Genomic DNA, 21,537 nt, shown 5'->3' with positions numbered 1-21,537 from the left:
GTGGGGGGGAGCTCCCTAGAAGGATGTCGTGGGTGGGCACCTTCCATGCGGATGATGCTGGGAGAGGCTCCATGTGTGACTGACCTGACCGTTCCCTTTGAGGTCTTCCTGGGAAGCCTGGCCCCACCGGCCCCGCGGGCCAGAAGGGGGAGCCCGGCAGCGACGGGATCCCAGGGTCGGCAGGAGAGAAGGGTGAACCAGGTGCGTTGGCTCGCTTTCCCTTTTAGGGTGAGACCCTGCTCCGGGGTAACCCTCTCCCTGTGGCTCGCATTCCACGCCCCGTGGCCACAGCTGGCCGTGAAGGAGCCCTCTGCGTCCGTCCTTACAGCTGTCCAAATGGCAGGGTGGGGGCCTGTGGGGCAGGGCTACACGAGAAGAGGGGGAGGGAGCTGCTCCGTGAGCCCGCGGATACTTACCAGCACTGCCCTTGAAATGGTCCGCGCTCCCCGTGGAGAGAGAAGGAGACACGTGTCCAAAGCCCGGGCCCCTGCCTTCTTGGCCTGGCCTTTCCCTCTTGAGAGGGCTGGTCCTGGGAAGAGGGGCTATCCCCGAATCTGCTCCTGTCGCTGGTGGGGGCACAGCCTCTTGGGCAAAAGCCTCCTTGTGGCCTCCGACAATGACAGTCACACACGTGGTGATGCTCTTACAGAGCAACGGGGTGACTCACACACAATTCGGAACAGGTCACCCCGGGTCGGGGCGTGGCGCAGCGGGAGAGCTAGGCGGAGCCGGTGCGGGGTCCTTTGCCGTCAGTGTTGGCCTCTTTCTAAAAAAGTTCACGCTTTTGTTCTGTGAGCCTTGTGTTTATACCACGTACATTCACTGTCTTGCAAAAAGAATCCCCAAGAAAAGCCCCCACGCCTGCTTCCCCGGGAGCCCCTGCCTCCCTCCCATCTGTGGCCTCGCTGGTGTCTGCAGCCCCAATTGTCGCTGCCTCTCTGCACCGCCTTTGAGAACAGCCGAGAGTCGGCTGGTCCGCTGAGAAAAGCCAATTCGTGAGGCTCCAGAGAGTCAGGGGGAAAAGTGCTTGTCTGTACGGATCATTCATTTCTACAACATGCTGCAACGGGTCTGAGCTCGAAGGTGCTTGGGAGAACGCACTAAATTAGCTACCTCCAGTCAAGGGCATCTTAGTACCACTGTAGCAATGTCATTTTCCTGGCAAAGTGCAATGAACTAATTCCTAATTTCTACGTGCTCCACAGATTGTATATGGTATTGGTGCAAAGCGTGGATATTGCTCGGGGCTGTGCCAGCAGCCCGGCCATTGTAGGAAGATAAACGTGGCTTCTCACCTTTCTTGCAGGTCTGCCCGGAAGAGGATTCCCAGGGTTTCCAGGGACCAAAGGAGAGAAAGGTAACACATTTGCTAAATATCTTCTTCTTCCTCAACTAACCGCTGATGCGCAGAGCGCCCGCGGAGCAGGGCGAGCAGCTGCAAGGACGCGCTTGGACATGGCTGATAGATTCTGGATTGGGGACAGTCACATCGACACGCTCTACTGGCCTGTGACATGTCACGGCGGGTGCTTCACTAGAAGGGCGAGGGTCACTAGAAGGGCCCTGCCATCCTTCTGGGCGGTGCTCCTGTTTCCTTCCCTTCTTACAGGTCCTTAACAGCCTTGAAACAGTCCTAGAATTTTGACATTTTATCGACAAGTTTGGGATAATATGCTTAAAACTAAACATGAGGTTTTTTTTTTTTTCTATAGGCTCTTTGTTAAAAACAATTTTATTAACGTGCATTTGCACTGCTGTGCCCATTTCTGCTGTACAGCAGAGTGACCCGTCACACACATGCATATACCTTCTTTTTCTCATACTCTCTTCCATCGTGTTCTGTCTCAAGAGACTGGACATGGTTCCCTGCGCGGCACAGCGGGGCCTCCTTGCTTCTCCAGTCCAAGTGTCATCGTTGGCATCTGCTCACCCCACCCTCCCATCCCTCCCATCCCTCCCCCTGCCTCCCCCTCCCCCTTGGCAACCACAAGTCTGTTCTCCACGTGCGTGAGTCGGATTTCTGTTGTGTAGACAGGTTCACTTGCGCCACACTTTAGATCCCGCATGTAAGTGATCTCCTAAGGTGTTTTTCTTTCTCCTTCTGACTTGCTTCACGTGGTGTGAGATTCTCTAGTTGCATCCATGTTGCTATAATGGCATCATTTTGTTCTTTTTGGTGGCCGAGGAATATTCCACTGCGTATATATACCACGTCTTCTTAATCCATTCATCTGTCTTAATTTAAAGGGTGTTAAAAACAGTTTGGGTGAAGAAACATTGAAATACAATAAATGGCACATATTTAAAGTGTCCAGTTTGATACATCGTGCCATGTGTACACATCCATGAAGGTATCAGCACATTCAAGCTTGGGGACACGTTGTCAACCCAGACGGCTTCCGAGCTGCTTCATCATCCTCCCGTCTGCCCCACCCGCACCCCAAGCACCCATGGGTCTGCTTTCTGGCCCTGTAGACTACTTCGCACGCTCTAGAAGTTTACATGAATGGCCTTCTACTGCCTGTCCTTCTCAGTGTGACCTCTCTGGCTCAGCATGCCGAGCAGGTCACCTGTGCTGTTGCTTAAATCCACAGTTCGATACCTTGTCTTGTTGAGTCATGTTCCATGGTGCGTGGATGTAACACAGCTTGTTTATTATTCACGTGTTGATGGAACAAGCCCTTAATTTCCTCAGTGCGGCAGCTTGAAGGCATGTCTACACATCCTTTCAAATGCCTTTGCCACAGGACAGTTCCTTCGAAAAGTGCAAAGCAGGATTACAGGTTCTTTGCCTCCTGAGCTTTCTCTTCTTCTGGCGGGCCATGGCGGAGTCTAGCGTGTAATTCAATGACGAGGCGAGAGAAGGGCACCCAGCTTTAGCCTCCTCCTGGGGCCTTCTGGAAGCTTCTCTGTCCTTGTCCATGCACTGAGTTTCTCGTCTTCCTGCGTTTCACCATGATCTCAAACTGTCTTTCCTGTCTAGGTTCAAAGGGTGACGTGGGCTTCCCAGGCTTAGCCGGGAGCCCAGGAATTCCTGGATCCAAAGGAGAGCAAGGATTCATGGGGCCTCCGGGGCCGCAGGGACAGCCGGGATTGCCGGGGATTCCAGGCCACGCCGTGGAGGGACCCAAAGGAGATCGCGGTCCACAGGGACAACCCGGCCTCCCAGGTATGGATGCCGGCCGGGCTCAGACACACGCAGGTGTAAAATGCCTTTAACTAATTCCCTTTGCAGATGAGCCTTTTATTTAGAGGTTTGCAGCCGTTATTACAGCTTGAAACTGCTTAAGACACGGGGCCCCTCTTACTTGGTTGGGCCTCCAGTGGGTCAGGCCTCTTCTTGTGCCCCTGCTGTCGGGGAAGTTACTGTCTATGACAGGTCACAGGGAGAGAGGAGAGGACATTGCTGAGAAGGGCTGGAGCACAGATGCCACCTGTGGTGGCTGTGTAAAGCCAGCACGACCTCTGTCACGCCTGTCCCCATGAGCAGGATGCTGCACTGCAGCAGGGCCTCCCTTGAGCACAGAGGCCACAGGGCCTCCTCTCTGAGACTGGGGTGTTTCTATCAGTGTTTGCTGCCTTTTGAGAAGATTCTACCTGCTTTGATGCTTCAGGGCTCATGCTGCTTGAGATGATGTTGCTGCATACAGTTGGGCAGGGTTGGGTGTCAGTGGATAGGGTGTATACAGGTGGATGGCAGTAGGGAGGGTGTATACAGTGGGGCACAGTTGGATGGCAGGAAATGTGATGTACGCAGTAGAGACAGTCGGGTGGCAGTGGTGACAACCACAGCCCCATGACACTTGTACATAAAACTACCCTCTCACCTCAACTATGTGACTTTTGTGTCCCCCATTAGGGCTTCCGGGACCCATGGGGCCTCCAGGGCTCCCTGGACTTGATGGGCTGAAAGGTGACAAGGGAAACCCAGGCTGGCCGGGGGCTCCTGGTGCTCCAGGGCCCAAGGGAGACCCAGGATTCCAGGGCATGCCGGTGAGTTGTCCCTTTGCGGGTCTTGTTTTTGAAAAGGATCACAGAACGATACCTGCGTGTGTGTGTGTGTGTGTGTGTGTGTGTGTGTGTGTGTGTGTTACATGTGTGTTACACTCCCAGATCCTGTCTGAATCAGTTCCTTCTCTCTTGCCAATGATCAGCCGTCTTTACTGGCGTCACCGTGGGCAATTATTACAACAGTGTTTACAAGGTAGTTTTCCAAGAGCCTTTGAAGGGAGGTGTTCCCCTGCTGGAAATTACGGTTCGATGCCTGGGTCTAAAAATCCGATTACAACTGATGCACAAAGTAAGCGTCAGCAACGTAGGAATAGGCTCTCCATTCCTAACGCCAGTCAGCGTCCGCTTGTCTCTAGACACACCTGTGTATACTGTGTATGCGTGCTCTGCATACGTGTTCATGTGTGTTACTGTCTGTGCATTGTGTGTACACATATGGATACATGTGTTCTGTCTGTACATTACGTGTATACATATGGATACATGTGTTACTATCTGCGCATTATGTGTATACATACATATTCATGTGTGTTACTGTATATGCATTATATGTATAATACACATATTCATATGTATAACTCTATGTGCATTATGCGTATACATATACATACATATGCATAACTATATGTATTATATGTGTATATCCATGTGTTACTGTATGTGCATTACATGTATACGTATGAATACGTGTTACTGTATATGCATTATGCGTATAATACATATGTTTATATGTATAACCGTGTATGCATTATATGTATACATATGTATAACTATATGAGTTGTATATATTCATGTGTGTTACTGTATGTGCATTATATGTATACATATATACGTGTTACGTATATGCATTATGTGTATAGTACATATATTCATATGTATAACTGTGTATGCATTATATGTATACATATATACTTATGTCTTTGTTCATGTTATTTTGGTTATGGAACTTTTTAAAATAAGGTAAAGCAAAGAAATAAATACATGTATGAAGTGATACAACGTTTATATATTGAGAAAGGAACAACTACGTTACAATATTTAGAGAAGATATTTTTAAATATAAAAATAATGCTTTATCATAAAGGAAAATGATCCTTCTTTGGTGTTTTTAGTGTTTTTTCCATACTTACAAGCACTTGTAAGACAGGATATGAAGCTAATTCCAAAGAAAAATCACTGTGGTTGAGTGCTGGGAAGAAGGTTTTCCAGAAATGTTCTTTGGTGTTGATACATTGAGATGTGACCGACGAATGTTTAGGGAGTTCTGACTCTGTTCGTGGCATCGTGCTGTGGGGTGGGACCTTAACACCCGCTGCCAGAACTGACCACATAGACAGAGATCAGAAGAGGCGGAGCAATGACATGAGCTGTTAGTTTCCAGCTTCCTAACTCAGGCAGGCACATACAGCCTTTCTGCCATTCTTTTCACATTTTTAAGAGACCACAAGGCACCATTCGTGCCCAAGGCTACTTTCAGAACCCGGAGGTGCTGTTGCTGCTTGCTGGTGGCCAGTTTCTTGAGGGGCTTAAGCTTCCTGAGTAACTCCCACTGAGGCTCTCTTTGCGTGTCTAGGGGATTGGCGGTTCTCCAGGAATCACGGGCTCCAAGGGTGACATGGGACCTCCAGGAGTTCCAGGGTTTCAAGGTAAGACCAAGGCACCTGCTGCCTACAGACACATTCATTCACCTGCCACCAGGGCCCCCACCCCCAGGGCTTCCCCGTGGGTAGACCTGGCACGATTGCAGTACAAGGAGTGCCCTCAAAGTAAAATGCCGTCCCTGGTTGGCAGCCCCCGATCCCCGCGGAACCCCATGCACAGTAGCATAGACACATTCCGATTTTCTTACTAAGCGTCTCGATAAAAAGTCACGGATTTGGGCCAGTCATGAATTTATGAATGTCTTAAGCAAATGTTTCCCGGGTGCCTGCCAGCTTCCGGGCAGTGTGATTTCCCTGTGGAATCAGGTACATATGCACGAAAGGTGAATAAAACAAGTTCTCAGCCTGCGGGCATCTTGTGTTCTGGTTGGGGACACGTGGAACTGGAACGTGACCAAAAACAATCACGTGCGCCCCCTACTGGTTGTGACCTTTTATGGTTTTCTGCATGTTTGAAAAAAAATGTGACTTCTGGATTCTAAACAGAGTCTCATCAGAAATTTTACGTAGCTGCCCACAAGTCATGCTCTTTCTTCCACGAGCATAAGTTGGAAACGTGTTTGCTGTGTATGTGTATGCATGTACATGTTATATATGTATGTAGGCGTGTATATGTACACACGTGTGCGCACATGCGGTGTGTGTGTACATGTGTGTATGTGTGTGTAGATACCTGTGTGTATTCACACACACACACACAGGCGCGCGCGTATCTCTTGGGATTCTGGGCACAGGCCGTGTTCTGCTTCCCTCCAGGTCAGAAGGGCCTCCCTGGGCTCCAGGGAGTGAAAGGTGACCAAGGAGACCAAGGGTTCCCCGGAACTAAAGGTAAGAAACTGGATCGTGGGAAACGGCCCTTGGAATTCTTGAGCAGCTTCTCAGGGTTCCTGTTTTTGGTCATTCAGCTGAGATGTTTACCAGAGACCTCTCCTGAAAGTCAGGTTGGTTAGATCTCTCTGCCCGCGGTGAACGCAGCAGAGAGGGAGGAGAGACTCAAGATCTGGAGTTCCCATCATTGTTCAGCGGAAACAAACCCGACTCGTATCCAGGAGGTTGCCGGTTCGATCCCTGGCCTCGCTCAGTGGGTTAAGGCTCTGCCGATGCCATGAGCTGTGGTGCAGGTTGCAGATGTGGCTTGGATCCCATGTTGCTGTGGCTGTGGTGTAGGCTGGCAGCTGCAGCTCTGAGGGGACTCCTAAGCCTGGGATCTTCCACACGCCACGAGCGCAGCCCTCAAAAGACAAAAAAAAAAAAAAAAAAAAAAAAAAAAAGAAAGAAAAAAGAAAAGAGAGAGACAAGATGCACAAAATCTCACAGGCTCTGAGGGTGAATGGAAATCAGCTGTACAAATAAGGAATGAGGAGTTCCCTGGTGGCCTAGTGGTTAAGCATCCAGCCTTGTCACTGCTGTGGTGCGGGTTTGATCCCTGGCCCCAAAGCAAAAAAACTAGTAAGGAATGAAATCTGTCTTGCACAAGCAGGACAAGGGCAGCGTCTGCCGTGCCCTCCCCTTGGGGACCCAGACGTGCCCCGTGGCTCTGGGTCTCCGTGGAGTCTGCACCCATCCTGGTCTCTGTGGGGGGGTGGGGGTGCCAGACATGCTTCTTAGGGCTGCATTTAGTTTCCAGACCACGTTTCAGAGAGGGAGTGAGCGACCAGACGCACCGAGAAGTGGGTCGTTAGGGAAGAATAGACGTGGGGAGCCGTGAGGGGGAGTGAGGGGGGAGACCCCAGACCCCAGGCACCGCGGGCTGCTGCTCGCATCTCAGGACCTGGCGCTCCGGAGGGTTACAGGGGCTCCTCATGAGCAAAGGCATGGCAGTGCCCCTTGCGCAGTGAGGCAGTCCTCGGCAGAGGACCAGAGAAAACTTGCTTGTTGCGCAGTAGGAGCCCCCAGGCGAGGGGCTGAGCCCCTGGTGATGCCTGGCAGAGAGTCGGGCAGGGCATGGACAGAGACCGCGATGCCCGTGCCAGGCCGCGGATTCAGGATTCTAAGTTCAGTAACAGAAGCGCCGTGATGGATGGGGTTTCCTGTCAAGGCTGTTTCTGCCCCATGCGCGGCCCGGGAAACTGACCAGTGTCCCCCTGCTTCCCACAGGTCTCCCCGGCCCCCCCGGCCCCCCCGGTCCCTACGACATCATCAAAGGGGAGCCAGGGCTCCCTGGTCCTGAGGGCCCCGCAGGTCTGAAGGGGCTGCAGGGACCTCCAGGCCCCAAAGGACAGCAGGGTAAGAGTAACGGGGGAGGGGAGCGTGGGGGAGGGGATGGGGGGGAGGGGAGCCTGGGGTCAGGAGGGAGCTGGCACTGGTGGGTTTCCTCTTGATCCTTCTGTCTCACATCAGCCTCTGGGTATCGACTCTGAGTGTGACTCTCTTCCCTCCCTTGAATGTTCATCAAAACCACATGATGTGTGTGAAGGGCTCTTAAAAATCAGAAATACAGGAAAAGCTGGGGGAACGCAACTCTCTACGTTCACTGAGAGAAACAAGGAGGGGGGAGAAAGAAGCTACAGTTGAGAGGCGGGATGGAAAATGAAGAAGAACGAGAACATTCCGAGTGGAAGGGAAAACTTCAGTTTAAACCACCTAAGAATGACCTGTGCACATGAAAACAAAACAAAGCAACACCTGTGTCAGCAAATCTATCGCTTAGACATCACCTGAGACGCTGGGAAGCGGCAGAGCAGGGAGACTCCTGAGAAATGGAAGCGCATCCGACCCTCCCAGGCCGGGATGGTCTTTCCCTGAACTGTACGGCGAGAGGCCGGGGGGACCGAGTTTGGGATGAGGCGCGCTGTGTGGACAGCCCTTTGGCGTGGCCTCTGCCGCGTGCGGGCTCCTCTTCCGGCTCTCGGCGAGCTGTCCCACCTGCGGTCGGAGCCAGTGCTTTGCTCCCAGGCGGCCAAAGAGGACCTTTGCAAAGGGAAAGAGTCAGTGCAGCCCCCTGCCCTCCAGGACCAGATGGCAAACCCTCTCTCTCCTCCCTTAGGTGTGACGGGATCGGTGGGCTTACCTGGGCCGCCAGGTATCCCCGGGTTTGACGGTGCCCCTGGCCAGAAAGGAGAGACGGGACCCTTTGGACCTCCTGGTAGGTGTGCGGGGGCCGCCCAGGCTCATGACCTGCATCCCGCATCTTCGGGTTAGAAGCCTCAGGCCCGGGCATGCGGAGGCGCGCAGATTCCCCAGGAAGCCTGTTCTCAGGAGGACCGGCATCTCAGGGGAGAGCTGAGGGCCGCCGTCCTTGTCTCCTCTGCGGAGACGGGGCCGTCAAAGCCCCATTATTGAAAGAAGGCCGGTAGTGACCGCCCTGCGTGGTTTCCTGAGGGAAGCAGCCCTCCCGGCTCCATCTCAGCCCTGGGCCGGGGACAGCAGACGATTCTGCCCTGGGGCCCAGAGGGCCAATGACCAGCATGGATTAAAGTCCTTCCGCTTCTCAAGAAGCGGGAACTCAGATGTTCCAGCATGACCGAGATGCCAAAGGTCAAGGTGGGACCAGGTGGCCGGAGGGCCCAGCCCTGCAGATGGCCTCAGGGCAGCCCCGCAGGCAGCGTGGTCGCCCAGGACGGGGGAGGACGGCCTGCATGGAGCTTCCTTCTTCCCATCTCATTTCCATATGCACCTTTGGGCCACCAAGGACAGGACGCTGCCTTAAAAGGAGGTTGTTTAGGGAGTTCCCATTGTGGCTCAGAGGGCTAAGAGCCCAACTGGTATCCGTGAGGACGCGGGTTCAATCCCTGGCCTCGCTCAGTGGCTTAAGAATCTGGCGTTGCCATGAGCTGTGGTGTAGGTTGCAGACGCAGCTCAGATCTGGCGTGGCTGTGGCTGTGGTGTAGGCCGGCAGCTGCAGCTCCGATTAGACTCCTAGCCTGGGAACCTCCATGTGCTGTGGGTGCGGCCCTAAAAAGATAAAAAAAAGAGGAGGTTGTTTAAAGACGGATAATCCTCCCTCAGCGGCGCCCCAGGTGAATCCACGAGAGGGGTCATGTCATTTCCTGCCTTTGCTCGTGGGTGTCTCCTCACGTATTCTGTGTCTTCACTGCACTAAGTGCTCTGGGCTCTGCTTTGTGCCAAGAACTTATAAAGCATCTCGGGTGGGATGCGGAGAGACGCCGAGACAGCAGGAGGGAGGCGGTGGCCGCGCTGAGTCCTGCCTCTTGGTAGCTGGGGCCTCTCATTTCCGTCCTGTCTTCCAGGCCCCAGAGGCTTCCCGGGTCCGCCCGGGCCTGACGGGCTGCCAGGATCCATGGGACCCCCGGGCACCCCGTCGGTCGATCACGGCTTCCTCGTGACCAGGCACAGTCAAACCACAGACGACCCCCAGTGTCCTCCTGGCACCAAGATCCTCTACCACGGCTACTCTCTGCTCTACGTGCAGGGCAACGAGCGGGCGCACGGCCAGGACTTGGGTGAGGCTGGGGGGGTGGCGCGGGCTGTGTCCTGCTCCAGTGCCGCAGTCGGGGTGTCCCCCAGGCCTCGTCCGTGAGGAGGTCCTTATTCCCGCCATCCTTTTACTGAACAGGCTCTTCATTCAGCAGCCACCGTATTACTAAGGGGAAGCCAGGCAGACGTAAAGGCCGGCTCTCTGAAAACATTTGTGCTGTCTTCCTGCAGTCATCAAGTAGGGTCAGGATGTCTGGAGTACACACTTAGCAGACTGCACCAAGAGTCTTAAGACAAAGCCGCTTTACTGTTGCTCTTTTAAGAAACGTCATGTCATCCGGCCCAGAATTCCTCTGCATCTTCCAGTCTCGGGCCCTCAGCGTTTAGATCAGCAGAGGCCGTGTGCCCGTCACTTTCTTAGTCCCCTCCGGATGTGCTCCACCAAGTTGTGAGCTAATGTCGCACACCCCTGGCTGTCACTGGGGCCGAGAACGTATGAGGGCTCTGCATTTCGTTCAGGACCTTGTCCAGTGAGCTACTAGCTGTTGTGCCCGGAGCTGCGCGTTAAAGCCCTTCTAGAATCCAGCTGCAGGAAGAGGTTTCTCTCCATCGATGAACTGTTTTGTTTCCTTTCATCAAACTGTCCTGCTAGGAGCTCCCGCTGCGGCGCAGGCGGTTAAGAACCCAACATAGTCTCCATGAGGTTTGCCTGGCTTCGCTTAGTGGGTTAAGGATCCGGTGTTGCCACAAGCTGTGGTGCAGGTCGCAGATGCAGCTTGGATGGGCGTTGCTGTGGCTCTGGTACAGGCCGGCAGCTGCAGCCCCAAATCGACCCCATGTGCCGAAAATGGGGTCGAAAAAATGTCTTGCTAATTCTTGATAGTTTCCCTTTAGTTTAATGCTCATTGCCAATCACTAGTCTAGCTGGCGTATTTCTTTCCTCCTTTCTGTTCGTCACTGAAAACGTTTTTAGTTCCACCCTGATGGCGGTTGCGGAGCCTGTGCCTCTCGTTACCGCCGGCTCACCTGTGCGCCGTGCGCAGGTGCACTGGCAGCGCTAAAGCGGGTGTCCTTCCGCCCCAGGCACGGCCGGCAGCTGCCTGCGCAAGTTCAGCACCATGCCCTTCCTCTTCTGCAACATCAACAACGTCTGCAACTTCGCGTCCCGGAACGACTACTCGTACTGGCTGTCGACGCCCGAGCCCATGCCCATGTCCATGGCGCCCATCACCGGGGACAGCATCAGGCCCTTCATCAGCAGGTGAGCCCGCCCGGCGCGCGCCTCCGTCTTTTCCTTTCTCCCCGCCGGGTCCACCCATCATTCCGCTTACGGATCGCGATGCCCCAGTGTCGGGACTGCAGTCAGCCGCGCAGACGACTGGGTGGGAAGTCGGCGTCCTCTTTCAAGAGATCAGTGCAGGGAGCGCCCATGGGGCGCCGCTGGCGAAGGATCTGTCCTTGTCACCGCAGCAGCTGTGGCGGGCGAGGGTCCGCTCCCTGGCCTGGGAACTTCCACATGCCCCTGGCGCGGCCCAAAACAGCCAGAGCAAACGCCTGCTGAGATCACGCCAGGCTTTGGAACAAGAGGTGGCTCCCTGGGGTGGCCACCTTCCTCGCCATGAGCTCAGCAGTGACGCTGGAGTCCTGGAAAGGTTCAGTACAGCTTCACAGCTTTGTTCTTTCCTGAATGTTATCTCCCTAAGGCGTCTTTTAAGATATATTTTTTTAATTACCCCATCCCCCATGCAACTCAAAAAATTTTTTTGAGTCCTTTTTTTCTTTTGTGGCTGAGCCCGTGGCACATGGAAGTTCCTGGGTCAGGGACCAGACCTGAGCCACTGGCGGTGACAATGCCGAATCCTTAACCTTAGGCCACCAGGGAACGCCTGTTATCTTTTAATCGTAGTAAAATACACATAGCATTTACCATCTTAACCCTTGGTAAGTGTACAGGTCAGTGGCGCTTAACGCAGGAACTCCACCGTGGCTGTGAGGTGGTCTCCAAGAAATTGTGGTGCTAGAGACATACTGCATGCCTGTGTCTTACCCCGAAAAGGGCGGTACTGATGTGCCTCGCATTCAGACGTGTGCCTGCTGAGGTTTCCTCTCCCTCGCCGCCCCACCAGCCCGTGTACCCTTAGGTGCTCGCCCACCCACCGAGATCGCATGTTTGAGTGATTTCCCAAACTACGCGCTTTCCACGCCAAGTCATGTCTGGAGCGCGTGTTCAGGTCCCTGAGAGTCTGCCTGGTGGGAAATCAGACGCGAGGTGGAGATGATTCTTCGGAAAAGTACACAGTTGTCCAGCCTCGGCTTCTCTCCCTCTAATGAAAAGTTGCTTCCTCGGCTACACTCAGAAGTAAAAGAAAAAAGTGGCCAACGAATGCGTTCGCTTGACTCGGAAGCCAGTTCTGGAATTTGACTCTTACGCGGGAAAATAACAAAGGATACAAAGGATGACCAGGCAGGCCAGGTTTGCTGAGGAAGGGGAGCGAGAGGGCGCGTGAGCTTTCCCGTGTTTCCTTTGGAGAAATTGCAGCTTTTGAATAGGAGGAAAGACGCAGAGATGCTGGCGGAGGCACGTGTGCGGTCGGAGAGGGCGTGAACGGGGCGGGTGCTCCTGGGCAGCCTGGCGCCCCGCACGGAGACAGCCCATCACTGGACGGTCACCGCCTGCTTCAGGGGGCGACTGGCCGGTCACGGGGTCTGTGGCTCTGCACGTGGAAGGCTGGTCCTGGCAGATCGGTCCCGTTAGAAGGATGTGCTGCGTAGACCCAGAGTAGAAAGGCTGGCAGGTGCCTACTTGAGAAATCAGGATTTTGATGGCCTTCCGTCCCAGTCTCTCCTGACAGCTTTCTTTGCCCTTTCTTTCGAGGTGGAAGAAACCTCATCTTCTGGGTCTTAAAATGGGAGAAGGCATTTGTCACTTCCAGAGAACACAACACCGACGGCCTCCACGGCTGTTGGGGTGGCTGGGGCTGCTCTGTGTTGAGACTTTTCTGGCTCACAACCATGCCGGGTGCACGAGAAGGAAAACTAACCACCTCTATGTTTTTGGTTAGCTTTCCTTGGATGACAGGTAGAAAATGATGACTTGTTTTTGTGTCCTGGTCGCTTTCCTGGTAAAACTGACATGGATCTTGATGTGGTTGGGCCACGGGCTCTGGGATGTGTCTGTGATATTCCGGAAACCGGTCCGGGAGAAGCCGTGAGTCCGAGACTAGCTTTTCTCTGTGGACCTGTTACCACGGGTTGTTGAAACTCCCCAGCGCTGCCCGGTTTGGGGCTTTCACGTTTTCCTGTTAACAGACCCACGGATGCTCAGCGGGGAAAGACCTCGGAAGCCGCGTCCCTCAAGCCCGCTGCCCACACACCTCACAGTCCCTTTTGCAGCCCCACCGCCTGTCTCTCTGGGTGTCTGAGCACCCAGGCCCCATGTTCCCTTCACTTCGTGCTGTCTGGTGACTTCTGGGGACTCACAGGTTCTCTCTGAGGCTTTCCCTGTGGGGACGTCCTAAAGCTTAATTTCAGAAAGAGTTAATACCACAGACTTGTTCATCTTCAGCAGAAAAGCTCGCAAGTTCTCTGCTGTGATCCTGACAAAATTTTCCAAGCACTTTCTGCAGCCACGTATCATCAGACATTGTAGATTGTTTGATTGTGGTTGAATCTGTTATTCCAGAGAAAAGAGCACTGAGCTGAGAGCAAGGGGAAGCGTGTTCTAATCCGCCTTTGATGCAGCTAACCTGGGCCTCAGATGCTTCATAAGTAGCATGGGGAGCCAGACCATGAATTTTAAGGGACCACGTAGCTCGTTAAAGCTATCCGTGACTCTCTGTTGGCGAATGCTCAGCAAACAAGGTCAAGGCCACGTCTCTGTTGGGGCTTGAACCCCCGCCCCCCCCCCCCGCCCCCAGAGAAAGCGACATAGAGCACTTTCCTCTGGGCCGTGTCCCTGCTCTGTGTCTGGCGGGCAGATGGTGGCAGGTGGAGAAGGCCCATGTCAGACTCCTGTTTAACTGAGCCTTTCATTCATCTGCATTTGTGTGAGTCCAAAGCAAAGTCCACAGGAAACCTAATGACTAATTCAGGCCCTTCCCAGGCCCCCTCCATCTGCATGCAGATGCTCCCGGCCTCTCGTGTCATCATCAACACCATTTATAGTCGTTTAGCTGCATTATTAACACTCCGTTCCTCTTGTGACTTGAATGTAATCATTTTGCTGCTGGCATATTTAATTTTTTTTTTAACGAAATGCAACCCCACCATCCGAGGGCCGCCGTGGAGCAGGTCTGAGGCAGTACACTGTGTGTTGCTGTGACCCATATCTGGGTGCAGCCCTGGCAGCTGAGCTCCAGGCAGCCTTCCCCAGGGAGGTGCTGTGGGCCTTCCTCCCGAGGCAGTGGCCCGGCTGACCCCCCCCAGCCCGGGGCACGGTCTCCTCTCTGGTCTGGAACGAGCCCCCGAAGGAGGCTCGGGGGCCATCCGGCCCAGGCTCTGTGCTTGTCTGAGTTATGACAGTTCACTCAAGGTCCTTCTTACACTGAAGCTGATTCAGAGCCTAAAGCAAATTGCTGCGTCCTGGAAGAGGTGACCCTTGGATGGCGCCGTCTCCTTTTCCTTGAGCGGCCAACACTGTGGCTGCTGAAGTGCAGGCCCACAGCCAAAACTTTGGAAGCTGCTGAAATACACAGGGGGAAAACAAAAGCCCCGCTCTCCTGGGAAATGGTCCCTGTTACAGTGGCTTCTGGGTTCCTTCCTCCTACAAAGCAGATGGTTCAATGACAAGCTGACTCTGGTTTGGGGTTGAATATATCTAAACTTCCAGCAGAAGGAAGTTCCCAGGCCAGGGGTTAAGCCTGTACCCCAGCAGTGACAATGCTGGACCCTGACCTGCTGAGCCACCAGGGAGCTCCTGAGGGTGCTGTTTTAACCCTGAGGCAGGCTTATCAAACCAGTGAGAAGGCCCTAAGCCTCAGAGTCCAAGCGGGCAGTGGGGAAGGGGCGGTGTCACCTCATGCGCTTGGTAAGCCGTGTCGTTGGGTCTGAAGGAGTGCGTGGGGACAGAGCATGGTGGCGGGGAGGGCGGGCAGGCGGGCTGACGCCTCTGCTCCGGTGTGCCAGGTGTGCGGTGTGCGAGGCGCCGGCCATGGTGATGGCAGTGCACAGCCAGACCATCCAGATCCCGCAGTGCCCCAGCGGCTGGTCCTCCCTCTGGATTGGCTACTCCTTTGTGATGGTAAGTCTTGCGGGAAGGCCCACGGGTCCTGAAAGAGCTGCCTACGAAGGCCCCACCTCTTCTCTCCTGGGACCCCCCTCCACGTGTCCCCAGGAGCCTGGCCTGCTCCTTGGGAGGGGACGGCAGGGGTCCAGCGGCCACCGGAGTCCTGCTCTTCCTGGGAGGGGCTGCTCCGGGATGAGATTCAAGTGGGCTGGGCCTGAGGAGGTTCAAGTCAGAACTTCCCTGGGAGAAGAGGGGGTCGTGCCCCTGGGGGTACACACTTCCCAAAACAGGCCTGAGAGCAGGGTGGGGGGCACCTGCCAGCGTCCGGGGCCCGAGGATGCACCTGCTCCCTCGGTGCGCCTGCTGTCCTGTCCCCCGGCTGCTGTGCTCCCTCCCCCACCCCGAAGCCGGTTAGAGCAGGGAACTCGGTACCTGTTCACGGTCCCATTGGAGCTTCTTGGTGGATTTCATTGCCTCAGTTTAAAGTATTGATTAACGATATAAAAGCTCGGGACTTGGAAGATCAGGCCGTCCTGGACCTGCTCCCAGGACACAATCCCACCCAGACGGTTTCCGTGTCGCCACTGCAAGCCCAGTCCCACCTTCCCACTCTCAGTACGGCCAGCTGGCACCTTTGCGCCCCAGGGCATCATTAGCCTTAATTCCATCAGCAGCGAAAGAGGCCCCGTAACTGTTTTTCCTAACGATTCCACGCGTAAAAGCTGCCAGGAAGGCAGTTCTTCGGACGCTTGTGTGTGTGTCCCAGTTTGACCGTGAGGGTTCCTGAGTCGACGGCTCTGTGCTTTGACTCTTCAACGGGTCCAGAGAACTTGTGGCAACGACAAACATGTAGCAAGTTTTGATCACGCTAAATACTGCGTTGTGACCGCGCACTGAGAAAGCCGAAAAGCTCAAAACGATGGTTCAGAGAAATGCTGTAGGCGCACGGCTTTGGCTCCAAGCTACTTTGGACCATGGACTCTGTCATCATAAGAAATACTGCAGGGAGTCTTAGTTTGGCAGAAGACGTCCCTGGTCCAAGGAGTACAGAGCTCAGGGAAGCACGGTGTCACCTCCCCACCCCTCATCCTGCTGTCATACAAAGGTCTGAATGACTGCCTGTAATTTCTCAGAACCAAGAGCAAAGCGAAGCGATGGGGTCCCGGAGACCTGGCTCCCCCCGGGGAGCCCTGTGGCCGTCTCGGCTCTGCCTGGGGCCTGTGATCACAGCCTGATCCAGAGCGTCCCGGGGTCCTGGGGACCCCCTGTGGGAATCGAGGACCTTAGCTTTGTCCCCAGAGGTCCCTTGTGGTTCTGGAAGTCCAGAATTTGCCTTTCCCACATCTGCAGTGGCCGTGCTGGAGAGGTTTTGTCACATCTTCCCTCTGCACGTCACTCCCGCCGTCGCGTGCGGGTTTCTGAGGAAGGTGGATCCTACTTCAACCCAGTGTGACAGACACTCACAATAGCCGCTTGCTTTTCCTTCTCTCTCTTGTTTACACTTTCTCTTTTTAAAGGAAACAGTGGATAGTTTTTCTTTACCTCCTAAAAGTCTATGCAGCGCCCAGTATAGTGAATAAAGGGTTGTGATTATCCCGTATAATCCTGTTGAGCCAGTCCGAGGTGCCACCTGTTGTGGCATCGTTTGCACCTTTTGGCTGTCGCCTCCTGCCCCAGGTTGGAAGAGGCTTCAGGGTTCCCCAAAGAAAACAGAGTGAGGACAGCCTTTGATGAGATGCTGGTGAAGCCGGAGGAGAGGTCGGCTGACCCTGGCGCTGGGGGTGCCCCGCTTGAGGCTGTGGGGCAGTGTGGGTGCCAGGGTGCTCCCTGGTGACCGCAGGAGTCAGCGAGGGCGGCTCTCCTGGAGGGAGCACCCAGCTCTTCCCTGGGAATGGGGCGCCCCAGGGGGCGGGAGGGAGCTTCTGGCTCATGGCTGGGTTTCTCCGCAGCACACCAGCGCCGGTGCCGAAGGTTCTGGCCAGGCCCTGGCTTCCCCCGGCTCCTGTCTGGAGGAGTTCAGAAGTGCCCCATTCATCGAGTGCCACGGCCGCGGGACCTGCAATTACTATGCAAACGCCTACAGCTTCTGGCTCGCCACCATAGAGCGGAGCGAGATGTTCAAGTGAGTGGGGCTGTCCCTCCCCGGGTTATTTGGACTCTTGGGCGAGGGATACAGCTTCCAGGGCAAAGTCCCAGAGCTGGGAGTTCCCCTTGCGGTACAGTGGAAATGAATCCGACTAGGAGCCATGAGGTTGAGGGTTCGATCCCTGGCCTTGCTCAGTGGGTTAAGGATCCTGCGTGGCTGTGGCTGTGGCTGTGGTGTAGGCCAGCAGCAACAGCTCCCATTCGACCCCTAGCCTGGGAACCTCCATGTGCCGCAGGTGCAGCCCTAAAAAGGACCAAAAAAAAAAAAAAAAAAAGGTCCCAGAGCTGGTTCTGCAGCAGTCCCCAGGAGGGCTTCCTGCTTGTGCAGGAATGAGTATTTGATTCTGACCTGCGTGGGCAGGTAATGGACACCATTTTCGTTTTCTTTTTTTCTCTGTCGGCCGCCCCGAGGCACGTGGAGTTCCCAGGCCAGAGATCAGATCTGAGCCACAGTTGCGACCTAAGCCACAGCTTCGGGAATCCTTAACCCCCGGTGTGAGATCGGGGATCGAACCTGCGTCCCAGCGCTCCCAAGATGCCGTCGATTCCGTTGTGCCACAGCGGGAACTCCGGGGACCATTTTCAAAGGCTTAAGTGACAGGCTCAGTTCTTTCATTGACTGAAAAACCATGAGAGGAAGGAGGTCCTTCCTCCCTTTTCAAGGTGAAATCCACGACGGGGTCCTTAGAGCATCTTCGGCCTTCACAGGGCATTTCCAGACATGGTACCTTGAAGAGCAGGGAGAGGCACATCGGGCAGGTCCTGTTTCCACGGTGTTTGTGTAACGCTGGGTGGCCCGTTCGTGCTCTGTGAGTTCCCAGCGACTGAGCGAGACTGGGTTTCAGGCCTGCACCACGAAGGTCCATTCCAGCACAAACGTAGCCGAAATGGATGGAAGGAGCTCTTCTGTCTCTTCCATCAGCAAAATTTCACCTCCAGACAGCGGTCCCACGTGACCGCTGACCCCGAAGTTCGTTTGGAGCCGGGCCGGGTCTGCAGTGGACAGGAGCTTACAATGAATCCTCTGTCCTGCACTTGGTACCGGCTGCAGTGCTGCTGGAGCGGACGCGGGGCGCCCACGGAGCCGAACAATCCACTTACTGTGCATTCCCCGAAAGGAGTGCTTCTCGGCCCTGGAGAGAAGCCTTTCCGTCTTTACCTTTGGGGAGAGAGTTTCGTGCACCTCTGCTATGGCCCTGTCACTCTCTAGCTTGGATCATGAGAAGAAAGCCACCCGCTCACTACTCCTACTAATTTTTTAAGCATCCTGAAAGGACCAGGTGCCTAGCTGGTAGCTCATAAGAGACATTTTAGGCCACTGCAAGCTGGTCATCAACTCTACAGATAGAATTTGACATGAGCTACCAAAATGAGCGCCTGCTCCTGGGGCTGCCCAGTATAGGGTTAATAGGTAACAACGGTATTTTTTTTTTTTTTTATCCAGCAGCCTGGTACGGTTAATTAAAATGCCTTCATAAACAAAATTAGGTGAGATCCCCTTAATTTAAATAATTAATTTGGAGGCACTAGGATTTTCACCCAAGTTGCTATCGGAAGCCTCCTGAATTTTAGGACAGGGTACTCTTACTCTGTGGCTACTGTAATTTTAAGAGATTGGATCACTATTTTTTTTTTTTTTTGTCTTTTTGTCTTTTTGCTATTTCTTGGGCCGCTCCTGCGGCATGTGGAGGTTCCCAGGCTAGGTGTCCAATGGGAGCTGTAGCCACCGGCCTACACCAGAGCCACAGCAACTCGGGATCCAAGCCGCGTCTGCAACCTACACCACAGCTCACGGCAATGCCGGATCGTTAACCCACTGAGCAAGGGCAGGGACCGAACCCGCAACCTTATGGTTCCTAGTCGGATTCGTTAACCACTGCGCCACGACGGGAACTCCTGGATCACTATTAATTTGAGTTCAGACTTCATTTTTTTCCACGGTCCTAGAGCAGGTAGAATTTCTAGGATCAAGGAAGCGTTTGGGACATGAAATGTCTCAAACCTGCACGAGCGTCTTTCAGAAGTTAGGAAAGTACTTCGAGGTCTGGTTAATGACTCCACATCTGGTGCTCATTCCTGCGTTCAACCCTGATTTGACGAGCACTTAGTAAAATGTTGCAGGGAATAATCCCTTCTTCCTAGTCCGGGGCGTCTATAACCGAGTCGGGAAGAGAAGCCAGAACGTTAACCCATAGTTTGAAGAGGCAGGGCCCGCAGTGGGGAGTGGCTGAGACTTCGGGGTCCAACAGACGTGGGTGGGTGACTCTGGCTCTTCTGCTCTGGGCCCGTCACCGCCTCCTGGCCGGGGACGGGATGCAGATGATGACACGCAGGTGTTGGGAAGCGGGGGAGGATGCTCCCAGTGTGGTACCCACGCAGAGGCGGGTGATGCCGGCCCCTGGCGGGTCCCCTGGAGATCTCTGACGGGGGAAGGCTGAGGGGCTGTCCCGCCCTCCCGAGGAGCGGTGCCGTGACCGCTGGCTTCTGTGCTGCGTTTCAGGAAGCCCACGCCGTCCACCTTGAAGGCCGGGGAGCTGCGCACGCACGTCAGTCGCTGCCAAGTGTGCATGCGGAGAACATGACGCGGCGGCCCTCGGCGACATCACAACATGGTGCTACTCCTTCCCTTCCCTTCTTCCTCTAACAGCAACGAACCCCAGAAATAGACTCTGTGTACCTCACTGTCCAGTAGGGAAACCATAAAGGTGCCTTATAGGAAAATCCGCGTAACTAACACACCCTGCTTGTTGGCCTCTTCTTGCTGAAGGAGAACGCGAGACCACGCTAAGCTGTCCCCAGGGACGCACCGAATGGCACTTGCGATGAAATAAAAATCTGTCTGTTCTACAGTCCAGTGCACTGATGTGTGAAGTGAGACTCATCAGCAAACCACAGGGTGCCAGGAGGGCGCGGGGCCCGCCGCCCCGGCCAGCGCCCGCGTCCGTGCCTGTGTCGTCACAGCCCCGTTTCCACCCCCGCTGAACGCTCTCTTTCTATCACTGTGTAGCCGTTTCACCGTTCGGGTCCCTTGGTCTGTACCAGTCACAGTCACGCGACGGCGGTGTCTGGCGCCCCCAGCCCTGCCGTCCGAGCCCCAGAGAGAAACGTCGGTCTTTCTGCTCTGTGCGGTACTATGCAGCTGCTTTTGCAGAATATCACGGATTTCCTGTGGAACAAAGATGGTCCCCCAAGTAGGCAGAAATGAATTATATATATATTTTAGTAATTTATATAGATGTCAGCAACTAGGCAGGTCAAGCTTTCGTTTCATTGCCACTGTTCAAATAAAGCTTACAGTTTCTCCCTCTGAACGCCTGGGCTGTGCTTTAACAGATGATTCAGTGCTAGGGTGTTGAATGTGAAACACCGGTTTTCACTGCTCACCTCCAAGCCCAAAGTTGTGTCTTGCCAAAACCAAACCCGGGTTCACAGAGAACGGCGTCTGTCGCGGTGAAACATGTACTTTGAGCTTCTCGTTTTTAGTCTGTATTAAATATCTTCAGGGTTTGAAACACTAAATCACAAACTGAATGACTTGACTTCAGAAGCAACAACCTTCAAAGGCCTTCCTTTGATTAGGATTCCTCACTCTGCAGCCTGGCGGGAGAAACAGCTCTGTCGAATCCAAATAGCAGTATTTTTGACCTGTAAGCACATTCAGGTGGCTTCCTTGGTTTTTCGTGAGCTGTGTTCAGACTTCAGCAGGAGAGCAGGATTGGACCACCGTGCCCGAAATGACATTTCACTAAAAGTCTCCAAAACGTTTTTAAGACTACTAAGGCCTTTTGTGTAATTTCTTTAAATGTGTATTTCTTTAAAATTCAAATTTGTAATAAAACTATTTGTATAAAAATTAAGCTTTTATTAATTTGTTGCTAGTATTGCTACAGAAGCGGTAAAGGAAAAGTTACTGCACAAGCCACTAATAAATTTGGAAGCTTTGCACACCTTAGATCATATTTATTTTGTAGTTCTTCTAAGTGAGAGGCAAAGACTGGGCGTGATTTACAGATGTTGCTACAAAGAAAAAAATATGGCCGTATCCTTCCTCTCTGCTTCCCTCACTTTCATCTGTCCATCCAGACAGCCCTCAGCTATCCATTCTTCACTCTGTCCACC

At 53.9% G+C, this 21,537-nt stretch overlaps 1 protein-coding gene across 1 annotated transcript in view; it reads left to right on the top strand.

Moving 5' to 3' along the window:
• COL4A1 (collagen type IV alpha 1 chain) overlaps positions 1–21,271 on the top strand; it is a 139,267-nt gene extending 117,996 nt beyond the window's left edge. Inside the window, exons 40-52 of the mRNA XM_021065910.2 lie at positions 103–201; positions 1,307–1,357; positions 2,984–3,169; positions 3,860–3,993; positions 5,585–5,657; positions 6,429–6,500; positions 7,770–7,898; positions 8,659–8,757; positions 9,863–10,075; positions 11,133–11,310; positions 15,174–15,288; positions 17,223–17,395; positions 19,919–21,271. Of these exons, the coding sequence (XP_020921569.2) occupies positions 103–201; positions 1,307–1,357; positions 2,984–3,169; positions 3,860–3,993; positions 5,585–5,657; positions 6,429–6,500; positions 7,770–7,898; positions 8,659–8,757; positions 9,863–10,075; positions 11,133–11,310; positions 15,174–15,288; positions 17,223–17,395; positions 19,919–20,000 (1,604 nt within the window). The 3' untranslated portion in view covers positions 20,001–21,271. The remainder of the gene's footprint in view (positions 1–102; positions 202–1,306; positions 1,358–2,983; positions 3,170–3,859; positions 3,994–5,584; positions 5,658–6,428; positions 6,501–7,769; positions 7,899–8,658; positions 8,758–9,862; positions 10,076–11,132; positions 11,311–15,173; positions 15,289–17,222; positions 17,396–19,918) is intronic.
• The last annotated feature ends 266 nt before the right edge of the window (positions 21,272–21,537 follow it).

Source organism: Sus scrofa, chromosome 11 (genome assembly GCF_054392235.1).
Source record: "Sus scrofa isolate SSC_HxYL_T2T_F1_AM1 chromosome 11, Sscrofa_HxYL_maternal_Yorkshire_Landrace_v2.0, whole genome shotgun sequence".
In the NCBI taxonomy this organism is placed as follows: domain Eukaryota; kingdom Metazoa; phylum Chordata; class Mammalia; order Artiodactyla; family Suidae; genus Sus; species Sus scrofa.
This window is presented reverse-complemented; position numbering and strand designations above follow the sequence as displayed.